The 25,523-nt window shown below is 24.2% G+C and overlaps 3 protein-coding genes across 6 annotated transcripts; 2 read left to right on the top strand and 1 right to left on the bottom strand.

Moving 5' to 3' along the window:
• Nucleotides 1-2: 2 nt before the first annotated feature.
• LOC122856672 (spondin-1) lies at nt 3-3,054 on the top strand. Its single transcript, XM_044158432.1, has 7 exons — nt 3-271; nt 336-706; nt 870-1,156; nt 1,225-1,628; nt 1,745-1,916; nt 1,986-2,748; nt 2,823-3,054. The coding sequence occupies exons 1-7, from the start codon at nt 73-75 to the stop codon at nt 2,901-2,903; spliced, it is 2,277 nt and encodes a 758-aa protein (XP_044014367.1). The 5' UTR covers nt 3-72; the 3' UTR covers nt 2,904-3,054.
• A 660-nt stretch (nt 3,055-3,714) lies between these two features.
• On the bottom strand, nt 3,715-22,484 carry LOC122856671 (transient receptor potential-gamma protein). Of its 4 annotated transcripts, none has more exons than XM_044158428.1 (18): nt 22,458-22,484; nt 11,285-11,520; nt 9,255-9,385; nt 8,888-9,158; nt 8,391-8,539; nt 8,046-8,241; nt 7,776-7,946; nt 7,478-7,712; nt 7,288-7,405; nt 6,846-7,130; nt 6,644-6,777; nt 6,426-6,558; nt 5,912-6,107; nt 5,603-5,797; nt 5,257-5,515; nt 4,770-5,084; nt 4,207-4,683; nt 3,715-4,052 (listed from the first exon to the last, which is right to left on the bottom strand). In XM_044158428.1, the coding sequence occupies exons 2-18, from the start codon at nt 11,459-11,461 to the stop codon at nt 3,886-3,888; spliced, it is 3,609 nt and encodes a 1,202-aa protein (XP_044014363.1). In that variant the 5' UTR covers nt 11,462-11,520; nt 22,458-22,484; the 3' UTR covers nt 3,715-3,885. The 4 variants fall into 4 exon arrangements, with proteins under 4 accessions (XP_044014363.1, XP_044014365.1, XP_044014364.1 ...); XM_044158430.1 differs by having other exon boundaries at nt 3,810-4,052; nt 5,296-5,515; nt 22,458-22,483; XM_044158429.1 differs by having other exon boundaries at nt 3,810-4,052; nt 8,927-9,158; nt 22,458-22,483.
• LOC122856166 lies at nt 17,171-18,485 on the top strand. Its single transcript, XM_044157859.1, has 5 exons — nt 17,171-17,211; nt 17,281-17,570; nt 17,655-17,926; nt 17,998-18,091; nt 18,155-18,485. The coding sequence occupies exons 1-5, from the start codon at nt 17,197-17,199 to the stop codon at nt 18,483-18,485; spliced, it is 1,002 nt and encodes a 333-aa protein (XP_044013794.1). The 5' UTR covers nt 17,171-17,196.
• Nucleotides 22,485-25,523: the final 3,039 nt, after the last annotated feature.

Genomic DNA, 25,523 nt, shown 5'->3' with positions numbered 1-25,523 from the left:
TTGCTTCAAGTTACTCAGTTTTCAGTCTTCAGTGTTAATTTCACATTCACAGACTGATGAACATTTAGAAAAATGTTGTGGCTTAAATATACATTTTCATTGATTTGTATAATTATTTTTGTCTCTTGTGGTGATGCTGGTTGTCCTTTGCAACCAAGTCAAACCCTCAGCAATGCACCGAGGACACCTGGTGATGGTGGTTATCAAATTTTAACAAGTGGAACAAATCTAAAATACAAACCAAATACAATTTATACAATTAGTATTCGTAGTAAGTTTTATTTCAATAAAAAAATATTTATAAATAAATTTATTTAAACATTTTTCTTTTACAGATAATGATAGAAATAAAAAATTTACAAGATTTACATTATCTGTTGATTCCCAACATACACCAAATGCTCCAGTTTCAAAAGTTGGCTCATTGCAACTTTATCTTGATGGTTTGGCAACATTTAATGAGGACTGTGTTAATACTGTTTCTGAATCAAGTGATTATCCAAAATCTGATATTGAAATGATGTGGAAATCACCAGATTCAGGTTCTGGTTGTGTTATTTTTACTGCAATGATTATGGAATCACCATTTACATGGTACGCTGAAGATTCTGGTTTATTTAAAATTTTTTGTGAAGCAACAAGTGATGATTTAACAAATGAAAATGATGGTACTGATTGTTGTTCATGTGACGAAGCTAAATATTCTGTGAGTTTAAGCTTAACTTTGTATATATTTATGTGTGTTAATATTTTATCTGGCAGATTAAAAGTTCAAGAGTCAAATGATTGAGTTCAATTGTGATAAAAAAATTTATGTATATCTTTATAAATAGTTGAGAATAATTTATCTTGAAATTAATTTATTACAGCTGATAATGGAGGGTATTTGGTCAAATGTAACACATCCAAGAGATTTTCCATTCTCAGCATGGTTAACACATTTTAGTGATTTAATTGGAGCATCACATGAAGCTGACTTTTCATTTTGGGGAGATGATCATATATCAACTGATGGATTTCGTCAATTAGCTGAGTGGGGATCAGCATCTGGTGTTGAAGCTGAACTTCGAGCAAATTCAAAACACTTGAGAACACTTGTTAAAGCTGCTGGTTTATGGTATCCAAATGTAAATACAAATACAACAACAAGTTTTAGGTAAATATAAATTTAAATAATTAATAATTATTATTTAATATTTGTTTAATTTTAATTTTTACCTTTAGAGTTGATAAAAAACATCCATTATTATCAGTTGCATCAATGCTTGGACCATCACCAGATTGGGTTATTGGTGTTAGTAAATTAAATTTATGTCAACGTGATTGTAGCTGGAAAAAAAGTGAAATTATTGATTTATATCCTTGGGATGCTGGTACTGATAATGGAATAAGTTATATGTCACCAAATTCTGAAACAAAACCACGTGAAAAAATGAAAAAAATAACAACATTTTATCCAGAAGATCCAAGATCACCATTTTATGATCCAAGTGGTAAACCAATGTTACCACTTGCTAGATTATATTTAAAACGTGAAAAAGTTATTCAACGTAGTTGTGATGAATCATCATTACAACAACAGCTAACTGAATTTGAAGTTGCGGAGAATACTGAAGATACAATTAGACGTAAGAAATAATAAATTGTTTAATTATAAAATTATTATAAATTTATATTTCATGTATTTGTATGATAAATAAAATAATATTAATTATATCAATTTTATTTTTGTCAATTAATTAAGCGGAATGTGCAACAACGGATTACACAGAATTCTCAGGTTGTTCAGTGACATGTGGTAAAGGTTTAAGAATGCGAACAAGATCATACAGAATGCCAGATAAAGCTAAAATGTTTCAGTGTAATAGACAACTTGTATCAAAAGAAATGTGTGTTGCTGATATTCCAGAATGTCCGTAAGTAATTGTAAACAATAAATTAAATATTTAAAAAATTTTTAATACAATGCTATTTATATTTTCAAGTGATCAAACAAGTGTTGATGACATTGAGGATAATTTAACACTTGGTAATGTGCCTGATCCAGTTATTTGTCAAACCACAAATTGGTCTGAATGGTCAGAATGTTCAGAGACTTGTGGTATTGGTTTTAAAATGAGAACACGTAAATTTAATGATAAAATGGGAAGAAAAAAATGTCCACTTGTTGAATTAGTTGACAAGGATAAATGTATGGGTCCACCTTGTTCAGAAAATAATCAAGAAATTATTGATCCATCATGCAAGGTATCACCATGGTCAAATTGGACACCTTGTAGTGCATCATGTGGTAAAGGTATTAAAATAAGATCAAGATTATTAATGGTAGAACCATCAAGACAAGAAGAATGTTCATCAAAAGTTGAACTGATACAACAACGTACATGTCATGATCAAGCTGATTGTACATTTGACATGGCAACAGCTAAAATTGTTTGTATGGAAGATGCTGATGTTGGTCCATGCAGAGGCTATTTTCAACGTTGGGCATTTGATTCAAAACGTTTAACATGTACATCATTTATTTATGGTGGTTGTCGTGGAAATAAAAATAATTTTTTGACAAATGAAGAGTGTAGTAATACTTGTGGTATTGTTAAAGCTGCCTTAACTGGACAACAGCCTGGTGAGACAGTTACTCAGCCAGCTCCAGTACCAATTGACTGTGTTTTATCTGAGTGGTCACCATGGACACCGTGCAGTGTTACTTGTGGCACTGGACGTGTTACAAGTTTTCGTATGATTAAGGTAACATCTACTAATTTTATTTTATTTGTTACAATTAATTTTTTTTAATTTTTTGTTTTGTTTCTTTGACACAGAGAGAAGCAGAGAATGGAGGAAAAGCTTGTCCGAAAAAATTAACTAGACAATCACGTTGTCAATTGGCTCCTTGTGATTAATTCAAAATATAATTTAATACCAAAAAAAAAATATATAATAATATTCATTGGGATTGCTGATGATACTTAAGGCATTATACTTTAATTTTGTAATTTTTTATTTTACTTATTTAATTTGAGTATACAATAAAAAGGCCGATTTAAATATTAATGATTTATTGATATTTTTAAATCATAATTTTCGGATGGTTAAATTGATAAAATATCTTTTCGGCATCAAACATTATATTGAATTTGTGCGTGCACGTTGTTCGTTTTGTTTATTTCATTATTAATATAATTATTTTTTTTTGTTAATAACTACTTTATTAAAACTCTATTTTGTTTTTTTGATACGATAATTAGTTAGTAGATAATTAATTTTTATTATTGCTGGTAGTTTTGGTCATGACGACAAAAAATTGAGTCATCTACCAGCTTTGATAATTGATCAACACTTGTTAAACTTATTTTTTAATTTAATAGATTTTTTTTTTTTTTTTAGTTTATCTTGTCTATTTTATTTGCTAAATAAATTTTTGTTTTAATTTTTGCTTAAGATATTTGATATTTGTTATTTTGATAAATTAAAATTTCCAGCATTTTTCATTTTTTAAAATAATTACTGCATCAAAATTAATTATGGCAGTTTAAAATTATTTCGATTATTATTTTTTTCTACATCATTGCACATCGTTTATAAAATGAGGTGCTTTTAAATGCACGTGAAAAAATACTAACTGTCGCCAAAGGACGATACAACAATATTTTAAATATTATTTTTAAAAATTAATTATATATTCAATTAAAATACAACGTACAATATTTTTATATTAATTTATTTAGCATTAATAAAGATGAATAATTTTTGTAAATGAAATTTTGATTATTTATTTTTCAAAATATCATAAATATTAATTTTGGTTCTTTAAAATTTAATCAAAGAATAATAATTGGAATGCAGTTTAAAATTTCGTTTATTTTTTCAATATATTTTATAAGCTCAGAGCCAGCCAGTGTTGACATCACGAGGTGTTTCATTTGCAGCAAGACGTTGAAGTTGTGTTGCTGATCCATTTATTTTGACACTCATTGTGATACTTGTTTGTGTTTGTAATGTATCAGATGTCGTTGTTGACTGACTCTGTGATGTTTCTCCATCATCACCCTCTTTTAACAATAATTATTATTTAAAAATATATATTATATAATAAATTATTTAACAATTATTCAATTAATCAATTGGACTTGTTTTTTTTTTAAATATTATTTTTAATAATTAATTAATTAATTCATCATCATCTGAGTTTATCTGATGACTCACCAATATGTTCACTGACACTTGTCATTTCCCCTGTGTCCAAACTTGGCTGTTGACTCTGTGTTGTATCGTGACGTCTTCCCAGTATCAATGGATTTATCATATCTTGATTTCTCGTTGGTACACTGCTTGCTCGATGCAATTGATTTTTCATCATTGTAACAGCTGCAACATTTGTATTTCCGATTGGAATGGCTGATACACTCTCTGTTGTCGTTGTATTTACGCTTGTCATTCCTGGTGTTGATGCCCTGGAGCTTGAAAATTTTTTTCTTTTTATTTTCAATGCTGCCAGGGCTGTAGAAAAATCCAGTCCATGAATTAATGGATTTAATTGTCTTTGATTTTCTTGTATTGTTGGATTATCCTGACTACCACCTGGTACATCAATTGATGATTTTGAATCACTTGAACCCTCTGAACGAAAACCACCGTCTTCAGATGCTGGTGGATACATTGAATCTTCAGAACGTGATCTACCTGTTATTATTTATAATTTATTATTTACATTAATATCTAAAGTGCAATAATTTTATTTTATTAATTAGCTATCATTTTAATTATACCAATGAGTTTTGAACGAACTTTAGCAGCTTCAATTAATGCACCCCATTTTTTTTTTCTTGAACAAATTCTATTTGTATTATTAATTCTTGTACAACTTGATGGTACACTATTTGTACTAATATGATGTGGATTTTTTTTTAATGTAACTGGTGCAAATATACCACTTAATGTACTACGTGATAATTCATGACTTGTTCTGTTGTCATTATATTCAGCAACTGGTGGTAAACTTCCACTTCCACCTGGCTGGGGAACAATATTGAAGCCCTTCATCAATCGTCGTTCTTTTTGACGATTTTTCTTTCGACCTGCGCCTAAAATTTTTCCAAAAAATATCTATCATTAATAATAGTATACTTTGTAACACAAATTTATTAATTTTTTTAAATATTAATGTATATTTTTTTGTTAGTTTGGAATTTTACTAGAGGTTAATTATCTTTTTTTTTTTGTTGGTTTTTATCTAGACTAGATGAGGATACTAACGACTTGAGGAAACAATGCAGGAAGGACCAGAGAGCTCACCGGAACCAGTTGATGTACTTGTTGTTGTTTTCATTCCAGATGCTGTTAATATTTCAATCAGCTCACATCTAAATGCACTTATATCTTGTTTTATTTCATTAACATCATCCTCAGTTACACCTTCACCCTCTGTTTTTCGTTGCTCAACAGTCACATATCTTCTAACTAAATTTCTCATTATACTTTGATAACGAAAATCACGTTCCCAACATGCTTTTCTCTTATTTAAAAAAATTAAAGTATTATTAAATATTGTAAATTCATTTGAAAGATTATTTTATTTATTATTTTATTTATTTAAACTCACTCTAATTGTTCTCATGTGTTCTTTTTTAGCAGCTCTACGTTGTGAAAAAAATTTTCTATGTACCCATTGAAATATATACCAGAGACTTTTTGGTGTTGGAATAATATTAAATGGTGGTGGTACAGTTCCACCCTCTTCAAAATAACTAATCCACAATTTACTTCTAGCAAATTTCCATTCAACATCAGCACGTTCCTATATATTTAATTTATAATCGAAAAATTTATAAATAATATATAGATTTAAATGTTTGTTTAATTTTATTATTCATGGAATTTTTATTTTTAGTTTATAAAAAATAATACTCACGGATATTAACTGGTAAGAATGATTCATCATTGCAATTAATAGATTAAGTAGAACAACAATATTGATAACTGAATACGTGCCAAACATTAACATTCCCCAAAAACGTGTAAATACTTTGATTCCATCTAATTCAAAACTTTCAAGATCAACAAGACCAAACACTGCCCAAAATAATGTTTGTATTGTTTCAAATAAACTGGAAGAAAATAAATTTATTTTAATTTTTACAAATACTTTTACCTGGAATCGAAATAAACTTGTAAATTTCGAAATTTAAAAAAATCGAAAAAAAAAATATTTTACATTTTAATTATTGATATTATTAATTATTAATACTATGAATAATTTATTTTATATTATTTTTTATTCTATATTTTTTTATAGAAAAATAAAAGTCTTAAAAAATTATTAAATAATTTTCGTTGTAATTTTTATATTTGTTTTTGACTGTTTTCGATTTTTTTTAAAGGTAAATTTTTCTCTCAATTTGTTAATTAATTAATTATAAATTTACTTTGCAAATCTTCGCCAAACAATACAAGCATTTGAATCCATTGTTGCACTATTATTTCCCGAGCTTGGATTATTTGCTGATGGACATCTTTTCTTTTCCATATCAGCGTAATACCACAACAGCTGATTTAATCCTAATTTGAAAAAAAAAAAGCCAAACGACTCAATAAATAATGTTAAATAAAAAATATAAATTTTATTAAATAACGTACCACTCACCACAGGAGAATGCAAAAAGTACAAGTACAAATAGAAAAAAAAATTTCATAATATCCATAACCATTCTTGATAGTGATACTTGAAGAGGACCCAAGTGCGGATTAACGGAAAATATATAAACAAGTTTGAGGGAGCTATTTAAAATAAAATAAAAAAATGTATTATTATATTTGATAATAAAAATAATATTTAAAAGCTATACCTAAATATATTTGCAGCTGAAAAAAGACCCTCAGATATTAACATTGGATCCCAAGTATCCCATTGTTCTCTTTGTAATTCAATTATTGTACCAGGTGCTTGTCCTTCATTTTCTTTGAGTACACGAAAATAAGCAACAATACGTAATGCAAATGTTGCAACGTAAAGTGACATTGTCACAAAATCAATAACATTCCACATATCATTTATATATTCCTCAAGTCCAACGTCCCATAATTGTTTAACTTCTGACCATATTAAACCTGATACCCAAGCAAGAATTAGCCTGTAATATTTTTCATAATTAATTATTAAGTTTAAAAATAAAAAAACCACATTTAAAACTTGATGAATAAATAAATAAATAAACAAATGAATAAATAATTATTATATTTTATCAATAAACTAATAATAATAATTTAAAAATGAAATTAATTAATTACCATTCAACAAGAGTTGGTGCTGCACCTCTTTTACTTGGTGGATCATGACTATCAATATCTTGACCGGTCCATAAACCAATGACACTTTCAATTCTTTGACTTGCCAAAATTAACATGACTAAAACAAATAAATTATAATTGAATATTCAAATATTGTAAATTAATTTATATACTATTAATTGTTACTTACATAAAAATGTAAAATACGAAGCTGAATGACAAATAAATTTAATAAATGGTTTTCTCATTATCTGACCAAATCTACTATGTGGAGCAATAATATATGCAAATGATAACAATGGAAATGATATACCAATTTTAACAATTTCCATTGCTTGGAGGACCATATTTCTACGACGAAAACCAGGAAGACCTTCGTACCATATTGATGCTAATAATTGTTGTACATTTGGATGTGCAACAAACTAAATAATTAAATATTAAAAAATTAATAATAAATAGATTTATTTATATTTATATTTATTAACCTTTTTTTGACGTAATTTAACAGCTAATTTAAGACGATTGAGATGCATTCTATCACCATGCTCAAATGCAGGACCAGTAGGATCATGATTAAGCAATACTTCAAGTTCATAAGAACTTCTTGTATGATCCAATAATGCTGTTGCAAAATCTTGACATTTACGTCTTAATTCCTTTATTAAAATTACAATTTATATTAAATTTATTTTAAATGAATTTATAATTTTTTTTGGTTGTTTATTTAATTGTCGGTTTAGAAAAAATATTATTACCTGATATTCACATTTAAATTCATGCTCGAGAAATGATAGTCTACGTAGTTCCCATGATAATTCAAATGCTGTTAATATTGGATCTTTGGAAGACAGTGCTATTAATGATGGTGAGGCAAGTGCACGATATGCATTGATACGACTACGTGAATGCCTCAAGGAATCTTCAAGTCTTGAAGTTACACACTCGTCACAGCTAATAACCAAAATAATAAATAAAATTAATCATTAGGTCCATAAAAAGTTTTAATACAATTTCCTTTCAACTATTTTTTTAATTATTTAACTTTTAGCTTTTAATTGTTTTATCAAGTTGAACATTGTTTTTTTGTTTGTTGAACTTACCCACATCTTACATCATGTGGCATTGGCAATACAGAACCACGATCTAATAAAATTTTTATTATTTCATAATTATCACGATGTGCTGATAATATTAATGGTGTTATATCTGGTGTAAATGTTGCTGTATCAGGATGCAATGCTTCCCAACTCTGAAATTAAATTAAACATTAAATAATTCAATATTAATTCTTGATTTTTTACATAAATCAAACATTTATTTTTGTGTTATTTACAACTAATAAGCAGCGTGCAAATGTTTATAACGTAAATATGATTCTTTTGTTTTATTATAAATTTTTAATTGATAAAAATATCCTGATGATCTTGATAATATAATTTGACTGGAAATTTTGTTATTGAGGATATTTTTTAGCATGATGCTATTATCTATTAATTATTTTTGGTAAATATTAATTTTTCAAAATTAAGAAGTTGAAATTGTTTGTTTTTTATTAAATTTAATTTTTTTTTTCGGGGGGTTAGTAAGTGCTACGAACGGTATGACAAGCGGACGATGACACAGCCGAGCTGCTTACGTGTGGCTCGCCATGACGATGTAAAGTTTCTTCATGTTCAAGTAATAATTCAACAGCTTCAACAAATTCCTCAGATATTGCATGTAATAATGCATCTTTTGTATCAACTTTATATTGAATTAATAAATCAACCATTTCAAGATTTTCATTGTCAATTGCCATTAACAATGCTGATCTACCAAGTGGATCAACGCAATTCATATTTATCGATTTTTCGGTTTCTGCTAGCATTCTGTACATAATTATTATTATTTATAATTTTTTTTTTCATATTATTTGGTATTTATTTATATGTAAAAATTAATTTATTAACAAGGATTAATAGTACCTTCTTACTGAGGCAACATCACCTCTTTCAACAGCAAGTAAATAACGTTTTTCAGACAAAGAAAGACTTGCTATTTCTTGATGTGGTCGTACAACATTTGCTTCTTCCATCATACCATGAATACTTTGCCTCTGAAATATAAAAATATTTAAATTTTCATATTGCATTTTATTTTTTATATTTTCTAGCTATTTTTATAGCTCAGTTATTGATATTTCATATCAAATAAAATCAAATTTATACATGAAAGAATTTTCAATGAATTTTTGTAGGAAAATATTATTGACATCTTGATATTTGTTGTTTATAAGTTGGCAAATATTAGATGAAGATAAAATACAAATTATCGTATAAATAATATAAAAATTTTGCTTGATATTCACATGTTAAAATTAATAACGGTATTTTTTATTTTTTCTTATTATTTATTCATAAATCAGCAACAGAAATCATCACTTGGATCATTCAAAATTTTATATATTATTTATTTAAAATATTCAAATAAATATATTGATATTTTATTGACAATATTTGCATCTTGAAATTGTGGGAAATATTTTTTAACGACTCGTTAAATAAAATGTTATTTAAATGACGAAAAAAGTTTATGACTATAAATAGTTTACCTAAACGAATAGTGAATACTCATTTAAAAATTGATTAAAAAAAATTAAATAGTCTCATCGTAGTGTAATTATTGTATTTAAATAATTGAGTTGAATATACAAGTTGGTTTTAAAAAAAAAAAAAAGTTATAAAGTTTCTGTTTAAAAATTTACACTGATGTTTATTTATATTTTATATTTTTTAATTTTAGTATCATACTTTTTCACTAAAATATTAAAAATATAAACTCACATTTAATTTTCTTTTTTTTCTTTACAATTTATTCAAAATTTCATACATAATAAAGTCAAATAAAACGAGAAATTTTAAATATACCAATTTGCATATTTTTAGTTTTTAAAACGAACATAAGAAAAAATTTATTATCAATTGATTGACAATGAAAATCACAATGAAATAACAAAATATATTGTCATCAATTGAACCTTTAAATAAAACAAATAAATAAATATTAATTAGTATAAAAAATAATAACTAAATAAAGCTATTTCAATTTGAAAAATTTTCTCTTTAAAATATTCTTAAAGAAACAATAATAAAATAATAATAATTAATTGATCAATTAGTAAATTAATTATGATAATATCCTGAATATAATTCAAGCATAATAATCAATAAAATTATCTCAATATATAATAAGACATATTTAGTCTATTTACTCAACCTAATACGAATAATAAATTGATACTTATAACAAAAGCATTAAACCATAATTTGATACTTTTCATATGTGTATAAAAATAATATTTTCTATGTGTACAATAATAAGGGAAAATTTTGATAAAAGTGGGTTGAAGAGGGATTACACACGGGAGGTGGTAGTGGGTGGTATATAATTTGGTAAAATAAGTATTGGAAAGAACAGCGAGTAAGAAAAAAAAAAAAAAGAGTTCTTTGAAAAAATAAGGATAAAAGAGGGTGAAAATAGGGTTGATATGAAGAAGATGAAAGACTAGCATAGAAAAATAAGAGAATGATGATAAAGTACAAGATCATGGGGGGAAAATTTGAGGGTGTGGTCGTTGCCAACAATTGTCGGGGTGCGCCAAAATAAACACTCGTGGCCTCGTTGGATGTCACGATGGAATATCACCTTATCAACATCCCCCCTAAACCCCCCCTTCCCCCCTCTATCATTATTCCCTTACTTTATCATTGTTCTCATTTTGTTTTTATTTGTCTCGGACAAGTTATATGTATTTTATTTTATTTTTGCTTGCTTGTCTTTTAGCCCTCTTCATTTTTGTTTATTGTTCTCTTTTGCCACACGTGAAACATTGAAAAAGTCTCAAGGGTTTTAATCGTGCCACGCCTCGTGTTTTCATTAAAATTAAATATTATTATTGTTTAAATGATATTTATTTAAATATAATTATTAAATTAAATAAAATTAATTTTATTACCTTGACTTTTTTATCAACATCTGGTTTATCTAATAAATTTGTTGTTGGCGTATGTAATGCTGTTTCAGGATCAAAACTAACATGTTGATTATGATGATGACCCATGTTACCACGATGATAACCACCACCAGGTGTTGGACTACCACCAGCATGTAGACCAAGCATTTTTGTTGTCATAGCAATTCTTGTGGCAAAATCATCACCCCCAATACTTTCCTCATCTTCACCCGCACTTTCTATAATCAAAAAAAAATAAATAAATAAATAAATTACTTTTAATTTATAAATTAAACAATTTAAATAAAATAAAAACAATAAATTTATAATTTAAATATTGAATTTTTAAAATAAAAATTACAGAGAAAAAAATGATGTAAAACGTTAGAAATCAAATCAAAATAATAATTAAAAAAAAGAAATAAATTTTTAATTAGAAAAATAAAACTAATCATGCAATAAAAATGTTGATAACAATGTCATGCTCGTGATGTAAATCATTCTTATCCCAGAAATGTCAAATAAAGTCTTTTCATCCGTTTTTTTTTTATTATTTTTATATATACTCTTGTGATGGATAGTGAATGAAAATATACTATCTCATCGATTTGGTGTCATCCAGCAAGCACGCTAAACACGCGATCATTTATATTACTTTTTTAGTTTTAATTTTATTTTTATATTCTTCTTTATATTTTTCTTATCTTGAAATATCTTGTTTCTTCTTGTAACTCTCTTTATTTTCCATAGAAAAAAAAAACAAAATAATAATACTTGCTTTTGAACTAAATACTTGATATATTTATTTTTAAAAAAAGAAAAATTGCACATGCGCTAGATGATGGATCGACAATCGATTTTTATAAATGTAAAATAGTTACGACCTCATCTCAGGGGTCATTGTGCCAAAGTCGCGTTGCATGTCTGTGACCTGAACCAGTGAAAATGACCGTTCAATCCCTTCATCAAGAGGTGCTTTTAAAACAATCAATAAACACAAGGAAGATGGTGTCACTTGACGACACCTTACACCATGTCATCAAGACCTCAAAAAAATACTTTGTCTATTTTTTAATTTTATCGTTTGTTTTAATTTTAATTTACATTATCTCGGTCATCGATCAAGATTTCTTGGGATTTATAAAATTTATTGTGACATGGCATTGTAGTTATTGAAGGCACAATTTTTTTATTTTTTTTTTATCGATGTATAAGACTTGAAAGAGAATAAAAATAAAAAAAAAATAGACAAAGTTTATTTAAAAATATAAAAATATATTTTCTGGTATTTATTTATTTATTTGTTTGAATATTTATTTTTTTATTATCTAAAAAATATGATAAAGAAAAAAAAAAAAAACTGTCGAGAAAATTTAGTCGTGTTGACACACACGAATGAAGCAAACAGAAAATTTAATTTAATTTAAAAAAAAAATGGGTGTTAAAATTTTAATCATTGTATTGAATTTGACTGCAATCGTATTTGCTGATGGATTTTTTGAAAGATGCCTACCATTTATTGCCGTTGAAGATACTTATAAAGTTGAAGATTTAAATTTCAATAAAAATTATTGTGATGATAAGTATTGTTACTATCGAACTTGTGGTCAGTCTGGACATATTAAAGGATATTATTTTAATAAAAGTATACCATTGACATGGAGTTTTAGTGAAGGAAAATTTATTACTGGAAATTCATATTGTGGTAATGGTAAATGCTGGTTTGGAGGATATTTATGCCGTCATGGTTGCAAGACACCCTTCAAGCAGGACAAACGTATTAAATGTTGGGAAAGTTCAAAAAATTTTCGATATCAGTATGAATGTAAATTTGATAAATAATAATTTTCAAATAATATAACAATAAATTTAATATATTTAAAATAGTTTCAAAAAAAAAACAAAAGGAATTATAAAAAAAATTGTTATTCAAATTGATTATCGAAATTTCCATGTTTATAAATATTTTTGATTTATAATAATTGTTAAAAAAAATAAAACACACTGAAATTATTAAAAAAAAATTTATCCATTTAAAAATAACTATTAATAAACATATTTTTATTAAAAAAAAAAAATAATAATATTATTTTATTGTTGTTTTTAAATTTAAAAAGTCAATAAAATAAATAAACTAAATAATTAAATTTTTTTTTCATCAAATTTCTACAAATAAATAAAAAATAAAAAAATAAATTAATAATATTTAACATTATAAATTATTAAAAATTATTATTTTTATTATTATTATTTTATTTAAATATAAATTTTATGATTTTTGTGTATTTTTCATGTTTATTCTTTCGTGAATAATAATCAAAATAAATTGATCCAAATAAAAAAGTTTGATGCACCAAGTTTTTGCCCGAATAGCCTAGTGCTCTATTTTCTTGTACATATATATACAACAATGCAAAATTTTATTGACGATTTTAAGGGTGTAAAACACGCAAAGCACTGCTCTGTTATATTCGCGCGCGCCTACGGAACCGATTACTCTCGCGTGTGTTTATTAATGTTAACAAAGGGGCAAGAAGAGCGAGGGTTAAAATAAAAAAAATAAAAAAAAATAAAACAACAACATAAGGGGTGTTATGCAATCGATATTACTGCAGGTCAGTAATCGCTGATAAAAAGTCTTTAACCTCTTTTACATTTTTTTATATAAATAAACATCAACAATATATATTTTTTTTTTTTTTATAAATAAATTTTCTTCATCAGTGTTTTATATATAAAAAAAAAATTATTTTAATTTATTTATTTTTTTGCTAACATGAAAATTAAATTACTTGTGAATTTGTAATAATTTTAAATTCAATATTATACAGTTATTCTTTTGTGAAGGTTAAAAAAAAAATTTATTAAAATGCGGATGAAAGAGATGAAAAAATAAAAAAAAAGAGTTGTAGTGTTTGATGATTCAACATAATAAATCTAGGGCATCCGGCAGTTTTTTCTCACCTCGTTTGAATGAAATTTTAAACAGGAATAAAAATATATAAAGAGAAAAAATGTATGAGATTTTTTTTCTTTTGAACTTAACGAGATTTACTTTTGTGTATCTTATGAATTTTTTTTTTTTTTTCGAGTTAAAACACATTGATATATATCTAAATTTTTTAAATCGTATTTGACTGTGCTTTATCTTGTTGCAATTTTAAAATTATATTTATTCTGCGTACTGTTATTTATATATATTTTTTTTAGCGGTAAAATTTAGAGACGTAAATCAACAGCATCTGCTCAGGATCCAAACAACCTGTGACTTAAATTTCGACTCGAGGTCACATGGAAAAGCTCATGCTGAAAATTTCGAAATTTTTTTTTATCACGTTAGAAATAAAATATAGATCCTAGACAATGTTTGTTTGAAGAAAAAATAGATAATTAAATTGTTCTTTTTATAGATTTTATGAATTATTTATTTTGATAGTTTTTTTTTTTTTTTTTTTCAGCTATAAGTTGTGGTTTATAGATATTACGTCTATAGATATTCAAGAACAACAACAAGAAAAGATTTTTAATTTTAAATTAAGCTATTATCTTACAGACACTTGATAATTTATTTTTACATTTACCATTAAATTTAATCTAAGCCTCAACTGATAACTTGATAAGAATTTATTTTATTTATAATTTTTATTCATTAAAATAATCATGCTTAGAAATAGATTTTTAATGTTGATGAATACAGGTTATCAAATTATTTTAAAACACAATGAAAATATTTTTTTTATGTTTGTTAAACATACGTTAAAAAATTTTGAACATTGACTAATGATATCTTTTTTTTAACGCATTAAAAAAAAAATATTTCAATTTTATTTGACTATACGGAAAAAAAAAATAAAATACAAAGTTGTTTATGATTTTTTTTATCAGTCTAAAAAATTTAACGATTGTCGTCGGACGTTCAAGTAAAGTGACACGAAACAGACAGTTTTTAATTGTGAAAAAAAAAATGTATTACAATATTAAATATATTTTTTGCGTAATTTTTATATCAGTGATAATATTGATAAATAATTCTGAGGGTTATTCATTGTCCCAATTTTCAAATTACAATTTGGATTATCCACCAGTGGCTCAATATTATCTCAGTGTTTTAAAGTATTTTTTAAAAAACGAAACAAATAAAACAGAGGATAGTAATAATATTAAAATAAAAATAAATGATATTGTTGAGCATACCAATGTTTGTGACAAATATTTAACAACTGAACTACAATATGGCATTGCCAGTAAAATTTTTAATATTAACAATAACGATTCTGAATTTTTATCATTTGAAAATGCAATAAATTTAACAAATATTTGTTATAGAAATTTATTTGCTAGAAAAATGAATAATAATGAGATATTTAAAAATTTAAAAATTGATGATTACAAAGAACTTGATCCATTGTCTATGATTTTTTTAATGAGAGATATTAAAACATTTTTATCAAGAAATTTTACAAATGAACTGAAAAATATTTTTCATGTTTATGATAAAAATATTGTGAGTAATTTAAAATAATATTAAATATTAATAATAATAGTAAATAAAAAAAAATTAATTAAAAATAAAAAGAAATTTCAAAGAATTTTTTAAAGGGATTTTTTATATTTTTTTATTTGACTAAATTTAGTTCATTCAAAATAAATTCTTCAGTGTAATAAATTGCATAATTTTTTTATTCGTTTTCCTTTACAATTTTCCCCATGTTAAAGTCGATTAACCTGATCATTCGAACGGAAAATATATTGCGGTTATACGCTATAATAACATCAACATTTACTCGCCACTTGTTTCGTTACATACGCTCCAGAATTTTTATATAATATCACTAGAAAAAAAATTAAATAAAGTCATTATATATTTAATTAAAAATTACTATCTTCCTTGATAAATAATCATGATAAAAAGTTTTACAAAAAAAATTTCTTTCACTTTTCTTTTGTCTATTTATCTTGTTAATAACAAAAAAAAAATACTTCGTTATCGCTAGTGTAAAATAATCAAAAAAAAAAAAAAAAAATAAGAATAGTAATAATAGTTAAAAATGTTGATAAATAGATTTTTATTTTTAAAAAATTTTTTATCAGTTAAAAAATTGGGGAAACACATTTTATAATGCCTTCAATTTCGTGAAGAAAAAATTTCTAAGAAACTTCGAAAGTAATTTTTTCTATGAACTAATGTTTATTAAAATTAAAATAAAATGAATAATAAATAATTTTTAAATAAATTTATCTAATGATTTAGAGCTTTATGTAATTATTAAATTTCTTTACACTAATTTCATTTTGTTTTTATTTTTTCAGAATAAATATTATGATAATTGTGATAATAAAATATCAGTGCATCAACATATTTACAATTTGCACAATTGTTTATCATTGACTGTTTTAAATGGATTTACACAAGTCATTGATACATACGTAATTCGTGAAAATTCTGAATCATGTAAATAAAAATAAAGAGCATATTTAAATTAAATATTTATTAATAAAAACAAATTTTCTTTTTTAGATATAATGAAACCAGCAATTATCGAAACAATCCAAAAATTAAAACGCAGTTTATTATTGATTCAACAAAAATCGAGTATTGCAATGGGTTATGCATCAAAGATTATAAAAAGATGTGATCCATTAAATTACACTGAAGGTAAACAACAACTAACTGTTTAAATTTTTTTATTAAAAATGATTTCTAATATTATTTGCAATTTGCAGGAGTTGATTATATTCAGCTTAAATTTTTTATTCACTCATATGTTATGGGTAAAAATTATTTAACAAAAGACAAGACATGTCCAGATGATTCTTGCAATAAATTTTTATTTGTTGAATCACCAATTGAATTTAAAAACACAAATCATCAATGCCATGGAAATTTATTTGGATGTTCGGACAGTGCAGTTGAAATGATCTGCTTTCCAGTAAAAATTTATTGATAAATATATTTCGATTTGTTTTTTATTTGATTAATAATTAAATTAATTTTTCAGGATGATTATAATTCTTCTCGACGATATCAAGCTTTTAAAATGGGATCAGGTGAAACAATAGGTCCATGGACTGATGATTGCGTCGGAAAAAATACTGTTCATTATGAAAAAATCACAAGTCGTTATATGAAAATAGTAAAAACTTTGAAAAACATTTATGGAGTTTATTTAGGATCTATAAAGCGTGAAGAAAATTGTAATATTTGTGCTTGTTATTGTGACGATATTTATAATCCAAAAACAATTAGAAAATTTAGTTTGCAGGAAGTTTTAGCGAAGCATGATCAAGGGTATGTCAAAAAATTTGTAATAGAAATTACTGGTAATTTGAAATAGTTCGAATTAAATTTTCAAAACTCATTTTTTATTAACAGTGTTATAACTGGAATTAAATTTGACCTTGAACAAGATGCAATTGTTCTTAAAATTCGTGTTGGAATACTTGACAACTGGGTAATAAATAAAAATAATCAAAGTTGGAATTCTGATTACGTTGTGACAGTGAATCCTGGTAATGTTCCACATGGATTTATCAACGAAAATAGTAGTAATCCAGAGCATCCCTATGAAACATCTAAATTACAATTTTATTGGCGAAATATTAATCTTGATAATTTAGTAGCACCTCCCGGAAAAGTAATTCAGGGTAAATTAAAAATAAATCATTAATGTTATTTAAAAATAAAAAATTACATGAAATTTGTTGTGATTTTTAAGGAGTAAAATTTGTTACTTGTACTGATGGAATATCAATAAGCATACTTGCAACAAATATCAGTGAAGATGGATTTATATTGAGAGAAACTTCAGAGTGGTATTCAGGACAATATACAAATTACATATGATAAAGCATAATTTATTATTATTATTTCAGATTGGAATTAAAAATTCCAGATAATCCTGACATTCCGACAAATGGAAAATCTGTCAATAGGGTGGATTATATGGCAAACTCATATATTAAATTCCAAGTTAGTGATTGGATTGCTGATGGTAGTCAAACAACTGTACCATTTATTGACACGAGAGAAGTCATTACTGATCCTCCAGTGCCACTATCTGGTATTGGTTTTTATTATAAAACACAGGAAAAATCAGGAGGTTTTGTGGCACTTCAAATACAAACTTTTGATTATTCAGATATTATTAATTATCATTTTATCAATAAAAGTATTGACAAACTTATTGATGAAATAAATACATAATAAAAAATAAATTTCCAATGTTTAATATGAAATAAAAAAAGAAAACTTTTTAATTCTTTTATTGTACCTAGGTGGTTTATAAATTGTTAATTTAATTTTTTTTTTTCGAAAAGAAAAGATTAAAAATGTTAACATGGATTTAACGCCAACAGCACAATTTTTTTTTTTTTATAAATTTAAAATTATTAAGTACATAATTAAAAAGAAAAATGTATTTTTTGTTTGAATAATTAAATTGATTAATTTAAAAAAAAAAAAAAACAAAAATTATTTTAGTATTTAAATATAAATTTTATTATGCTTAAGGGAATGGAACAATCATTTTTTGATCAAACTCCAAGAGAAAATAATTTACGAGCAAAATGTCCAGGGGCAATTTGAAATTTTTTTCTTCCTTTGGGATTATTATTTGAGTAGAAAAAAAATTTATTGTGTATGTTCAGTAGAAAGGAAAATTTTTTATTCATATATACCTTTGATCTTGATGCTTTAAAAGTGTAATATATATGAATGATAAAAGAAATGACAATTTTCATGTCAAATAAAAAAAATTAAAAATCGATTTATTCTGGTTATAACTGCATATAAAATTTATAATTTCAAACACGTACAAAGATTCCGCAATGTTCTAGCTATTATCTAACACATAACCAGGTATTTAATGAAATTTTATTGACATTTAAAAATGCATTACTATTGCCAAGAAAATAAACTACAAACTTGAGATAAAAAAAATTAAATTAAAACGAAATAATACTTAAAGAATACAATCATTTGAAAAATAAATTAAATTCAGAACGGTAAAATGAGATAAAAGTAAGCAAATGGTTTTATTTTTTTTTTAAACAATAAAGTTTTAATGACTACTTCACTCAATTATTTTTACACTGAAAAAGTTTGAGTATTTTTTTTCAGCTTGTTTTTTCTATTATTTATTTTGCAACAAAAAAAATAAATCAAAAACAATGAAAATAAGATGAAGAATTTTGAAAATTTTATTTCAAAAATATTTATAATATTTATTATTGAACTTTGGGGAAACTTTTTTAATTTTTATTTTAAATATAGAGCATAAAGTCAGCATATAAAAACAATAGATCTGCACTTAACGTACCGACACAAAAGTCAACGAACTGTTATACGTTAAAAAATAAAAAGAGAGAAAAATCTACCCCATTTTTAAAAGAAAGAAAAAAAAAGCTATAAAAAATGCTGGATTGCAAATTTGTAGATAAAAAAAAGGGTCATGAAAGTAGATCATTTAATTTAAAAATCATTGAGACAGAAATGTCAATTTGTCGAAATCACAAAATCGAAATTGATGAAAATTTAATGTAAATTATAAACTAAATAAATATTTAATAAATTAAATTAAAAAACAAATATAAAAACAAATTAATTATCAATATTATCAAAAATTTCGAAATCGAAATATTTCGAAACAGAAATAACAGCAAATTTTTCGAATAATTATTTATCGAAATGTAAATTTCGAAATAAAAAAAATATTTAGAAAAAGTTTTAAGGTACTAATTTTGTACAGTAATAAATTAATTTTTTTATCATAATTATTTTGATAAAACAATTAATTTAAATTAACAAAAAAAATCTCATTTTTCTTTATAATAAGACACTCTACAAATTGGTTCTTTTTTTTCAATCCTTTATCAGGATATTGCGACCATAAAATTCAGTCAACGATTAAAAAAATTTTATATTCTTTTACTCAAAGATATTTATCAAAAGATCAAAAACAAAAAAATACACAAAATTAAATAACAATGTGTGTGTGTAATTGATTCAGCACGAAATTGAATAAAATATATATCCTCTAGTGATCAAGATAACAGAAGAATCATTTTAATCTTGAATTTCTTATCTAAATATTTTTTTTTCTCATCCTTTTGTTAGCCAATAGTAAAAAGGATCCATTAATAAAACGATTTACTTGATCAGAGAATGGCGCCTAAACGATTGGCAAGGAAAAAAGTTTTTTAAATTTCACCGAAAGCAAAAAAAAGAAGAATTATTTTCGTTCATTTGACCACTCACTTTCATGATGAATAAAAAAAGAAAAAATAATTCATTGACAGGTTGAAGATGAAATTTTATATATATTTTCTTTTCATTTCGAATATTTTATTTTTTCGGGGTTGATTGGAGCTTTATCCAAGGATGAGTGGGGCTTTAAAAGATGCAGTAATACTCAGATATCCTTTCAAGAATAAAGATAGAAATTGAAAATAGATATTTGCCACATTTACTATCACCAACGACCAATACAATTTCCTTTGAATTTCCTGAAGCATAGTTTTCTCTCTACGTTAAAGTCGATTAACCTGATCATTCGAACGGAAAATGTATTGCGGTTATACGATATATAATATCATCAATATTTATTCGCCACTTGTCTCGTTACATCTCGACATATATTTTTTTTTTCACAATATTATTATTATTATACTTGATAAAAAATAATTATGAAAATTGAATGACTCTTTTTTTAATTAAAAATTTCATAAATAAACAAGTAAATTTTTATTTTTTCAAGTTAATGTTATATTTTTTACGGAGATTATTTTTTTATCGATGATGTAAAATAATAATCAGTATGTTTGAAAATTTTGATATAATAGTTTTTTTTTTTTTTACTTTATTATTGGTTGAAAAATTGAGAAATCACTTCAACTTTTATATCATGCAGATAAAAAAATACTATCGTATATACTTGGAGAAAAAAAAATATTTATAGGAAAAATTCTATCAAGTAAAATAACCAATTTTTTTCATGATTCAATGTGTGATATTTTGTAGAAAATAAATATTTATTGATACTTTCTTTATTAAAAAAAAAAATGAACATAAAGATTGAAGCCTTGGGTTTAAATCGTTACAAAACTACTAAAAAAAAAAAAAACAAGAATCATACACTGACAAATATTTTTATTATAAAAAATTGATTATAATTTTTTAATAATTTTATTGCTAATACTTGTAAAAACAACTTGTAAAAACAACTTGTAAAAAATAAAAATAAATAAAAATGTATTTCTCAAATTAATCAGCATGAAAGTGAGTGAATTGTGAATATTTTGTAACTTAAATAAATTGGACTTTCGCTTGAGTAAATGTATATTTATATAAAATATAAAAAAAAAATTGAAAAAGGATATTTAGAGTTGACAGAAGAGACAACAAAAATAATAATAAAATAAAGTAAAGATAAATAAAAGTAGAAAAACATAGCTAAAAAAATATCAAGATCATTGACTCGATAATTTTATATTTCTCTTTCTCTTTTTGTCTCTCTGTTACTTGATATATATATTTTTTTTTTGCAATGTACCTAAGTCAAGACTTTCCTAATGACACTTGGAAGGATCTTTGCTTTCTATGAAATATCCGGTTTCTCAAGATAAAGCTTGGAAAAAGCTTCCGCTCAAATGTTGAGCTTTTACATGATACGTACTTTTAAATGTGTCTATATATATAAAAAAAATATGAGATACTAATATAGCAGCCAAAAGCCCAGATGTTACAAAATTTCATAAAAAATAAACGTAAATTTTTCGGTGTAAAACGAACCTATGATTTGTAAAAAAAATATATATTTATATGAAAAAAATATATATGATTTATCACAAGATTTAAAATAGTAAATAAAAAAATTTCACGACTATGTTAATAATAATATATATTTTAAGGAATGTCCAGTGGCTTCACACAAATAAAAATATAAAATATTACCATCATCATGAAAATGAAATTGAATAAATTTATTTTTCCCTTTCATATATACTGAGAATCTAAATCTCTACTTGAATTTACTGGGTCAGCAGGAAAACATCAAACACACCCTCTCTCATGCAAAATAGAAAAAAATAAATGAAAAAAAAACTAAATTATAGCAAAGAAAATAATCAAGAAAAATTTTAAAATTCAATTTTAAATATGATTTTTCGATTGCAGTACCTGTACTCACCGATATCCTATGATTTTCTTTCATCGATCCATATTATTTCAAAAAAAAAAAAATATTTGTCAGTTCAGACAGTTATTATTGAAAAAAAATATTTTAGAGTTTTAATAAAATTATTGTAATATTTATTTTTCAATAAAGAAAAATTATTAATTGTCATATTTTGATATCTGTCAAATGCAAGAATATATTTCAAAGAATTTATTTACAATGAAATAAACAATGGACAAAATAATTATTATAAATATTATAATTATTGTGGCAATAACAATAGTTATTGTCATAATAATGACATAACTATTATTCAAAGTAATAAACAGCCAAGAACAACAATATAACTTTATCTCTCTGTTGTGCGTTTAATTGTGTCCTAATTATAACACCAGTTTTCTCTTATGTCTCTCCCTCTCTTATATTCACAAATTATATATTTTTTAATTTTTTTTTTTATTTCTACAAGAGTACTTAGGACGTACTTTAACTTAGATTTAATAGCAAGGTCATAGTTTTTTATTTTTCTCTTTTTTCTTCATCTATTTTTTGAATTTTTTTTTTTTTTCGTTTTAGTGAAATATAAGTATGTGGATTATAATAGAGTTACTTGAAGTGCATACACACGAATATAAGAATTTTTTTTTTTTTCAAGTAGATCAAAGAATAACTCTTCAAATTAATTGGTTATTAATAAAAAATTAAATTTTTAAAATTTATTTTTCATCTTAAATTTTTTTTTGTTTATTTATCAATTTAAAAAATTAATTATTTATTTACATAAATAATTATAATTTAAAGAGTATGAGCTTTTTAAATCACTTGTTTATTTTTTTTTTAATTACTTTTGTAATTTATTATCGATAAAATATGAAAATATTTTAATTAAATTTTTTTTTTAAATACGAAAATATTTTTTATAAACTATTAATGACACTTGTTTATAATTTTAATGATTTTAATATTTCGATAAACCTTTAAAACTATAAAACTCGATGAGTTTTAAAAGTTTTTTTAAAAAAGGTAAACTTATTTCGTCTGCAAGCTTAATAGAAAAAAAAAAAAAAGCTTACGAAAAAAAAAAAGGAGACTAATGACATAAAAAATTGAAAGCCTTTAATCCGTAAATTAATGAATGTTAAGATTGATCGAATAATAAAATTCACTTGATAAACAAACAAAATGTTGAATAAAAAAAAAAATAAAAATACTTATGTTTAATAATAATAAATAAAATAATATATGTCTAAATGACTGAGCATCAATTCTCGCTTGTTTGTCGAGCAAATTAAATGGGATATTTACAAGGCTTGAGTATAATATTTCAAATTGTCCCTTGTGTGTCTAGTGTTGCATGAAAAAAAATAAAAAAATTTAATTAAATTAATAAATAGACTTAGAATTATATGTATGATTAAATTGTATTAAAAAAAAAAAAAAATTGTACATTTGTTAAATTGTTTATTAGCAAGAAAAAAAAAATATAAATTGAATAATAAAAACTTGAGAAAATAGAAAATCCACTCATTGATTCGCAGACAATTATTATTATTACTTCAGAAATTTTTTTTTCTATTATTTTCATCTCAAAACTCAATATTGTTTTCAAATAACAAAAAAAAAAATTCTCGAGATTTTAATTATTTTAAAAATATATTTTTAATCAACTGTTAATTTCCCAAGTGTAATTTTCATTTTTTTTTTTAATAAATTAAATTAAAAACTACTCGAAACTAATAGCATTTTTTTTCTCAAAAATTTATTTAACAATAGAACCACAATTTTGCAATCAAACGTGTTCGAATTTTCATTTATTTTTTCTACGAATTATAATATATATTCAACGAAACGAATGTTGAATAAAATTTCCACAATTTTCTGCAATTGAAATTACACGTATTTACGAGTTACAAAGCCGATCAATTTAATCCAGAGTAAAAAAGATTTCAGTATCTATTATCACCCATAAATGAAAAGCAATTCAATCTCCTTAAAAATTTATTTTTCATTTAACTGTATCGTAAATAATTTATATTTTAAATTCAATTTAATTTGACGATATTGTAGAATAGTTTAAATGACACTGTAACATTGAAAAATATATTTTTACTTATGATAAATAATAAAAAAAAAAGCTTCATAAGAGTGGTAAAATATTATCGTGTCAGGAACACAAACCGAGTGTTCTCCAGTGGGAATCAATGGGAATAGCAACGCTGAAGGGCGTTTATATATCCATATTTATATCTATATATTATTACTATTTTCTTTTTCTATTTTATTACTATATACACTGCCATTTGTAATAGACAAATCCACATATGTGATCAACATTTATAAGCACTGTTGGCTTGAGGGAAAAAAATATAAAAAAAATTCTAAATCGTCTGTGCAATTTAGTCTTTAGATGAAATATAATGATCCGATAAAAATAAATTGATTCTGACTAAACGCAATTTTCGCTGACAATATAATCAACAAAAATTTTTCAAATATAAAATTATATCTCAAAAACAAACCTCGGAAATTTATAATAACATTTATTTACTAATTTACTTGTTGAAATATAAAATTTAGTAAATCATTTTTTAAATTTATTATATCTAAATTTAGTTTACAACAATAATGATTTTTTTTTTTTAAATATTATTTACCAGGATAAAATGATTTGACAAGAAAACTTTTCATAAAAATATTTAAACCATGAAATTTTATTATGATACTAATAAATTATATAAGAACAATAAACCAAGTCTAAAAAAAAAAAAAGTTTAAAAAACAGCTTTACGAAATTACGTAAGAAAAAATATAAAAAGTTTTTTTTTTTTTTAAATGATTGATGTGTCTCGAAGAGATTTAAGAAAATTGATGTAGGCAGTCGAGCTATTCCAGGGGATAATTCAATAAATTTTCGCAAGGGATTTAAACATATCAAGAATCAAAGTAAAGATCTTGACATTGTTGACATTTCTGAATGAAAATATAAAATAAAAACGAAATTGTTGACGTTAAAAATAATAATAACGAGGAAAATTTATTTTTTAAAAATCAATGTTTGACATTTAATC

The sequence above is a fragment of the Aphidius gifuensis genome, linkage group LG5 (assembly GCF_014905175.1).
Source record: "Aphidius gifuensis isolate YNYX2018 linkage group LG5, ASM1490517v1, whole genome shotgun sequence".
Lineage (NCBI taxonomy): Eukaryota > Metazoa > Arthropoda > Insecta > Hymenoptera > Braconidae > Aphidius > Aphidius gifuensis.
Note: the sequence above shows the minus strand (reverse complement) of the source record. Positions and strands in the feature narration are given on the sequence as shown.

Bases quoted from the DNA above. Each gene is read 5' to 3' on its own strand.
- LOC122856671 (XM_044158428.1), bottom strand. From the start codon at position 11,461: ATGACAACAAAAATGCTTGGTCTACATGCTGGTGGTAGTCCAACACCT. The intron at 7,406-7,477 runs GTAAGTAACAAT...TATTTGTTTTAG, and splicing joins TTCGTATTTTACATTTTTAT to TCATGTTAATTTTGGCAAGT. The intron at 6,108-6,425 runs GTAAATTTATAA...ATTTTCTTCCAG, and splicing joins GTTTGGCGAAGATTTGCAAA to TTTATTTGAAACAATACAAA.
- LOC122856672 (XM_044158432.1), top strand. From the start codon at position 73: ATGTTGTGGCTTAAATATACATTTTCATTGATTTGTATAATTATTTTT. The intron at 272-335 runs GTAAGTTTTATT...TTTCTTTTACAG, and splicing joins TTATACAATTAGTATTCGTA to ATAATGATAGAAATAAAAAA. The intron at 707-869 runs GTGAGTTTAAGC...AATTTATTACAG, and splicing joins GTGACGAAGCTAAATATTCT to CTGATAATGGAGGGTATTTG.
- LOC122856166 (XM_044157859.1), top strand. The intron at 17,927-17,997 runs GTAAATTAAAAA...GTGATTTTTAAG, and splicing joins TCCCGGAAAAGTAATTCAGG to GAGTAAAATTTGTTACTTGT. The intron at 18,092-18,154 runs GTGGTATTCAGG...TTATTATTTCAG, and splicing joins ATATTGAGAGAAACTTCAGA to ATTGGAATTAAAAATTCCAG.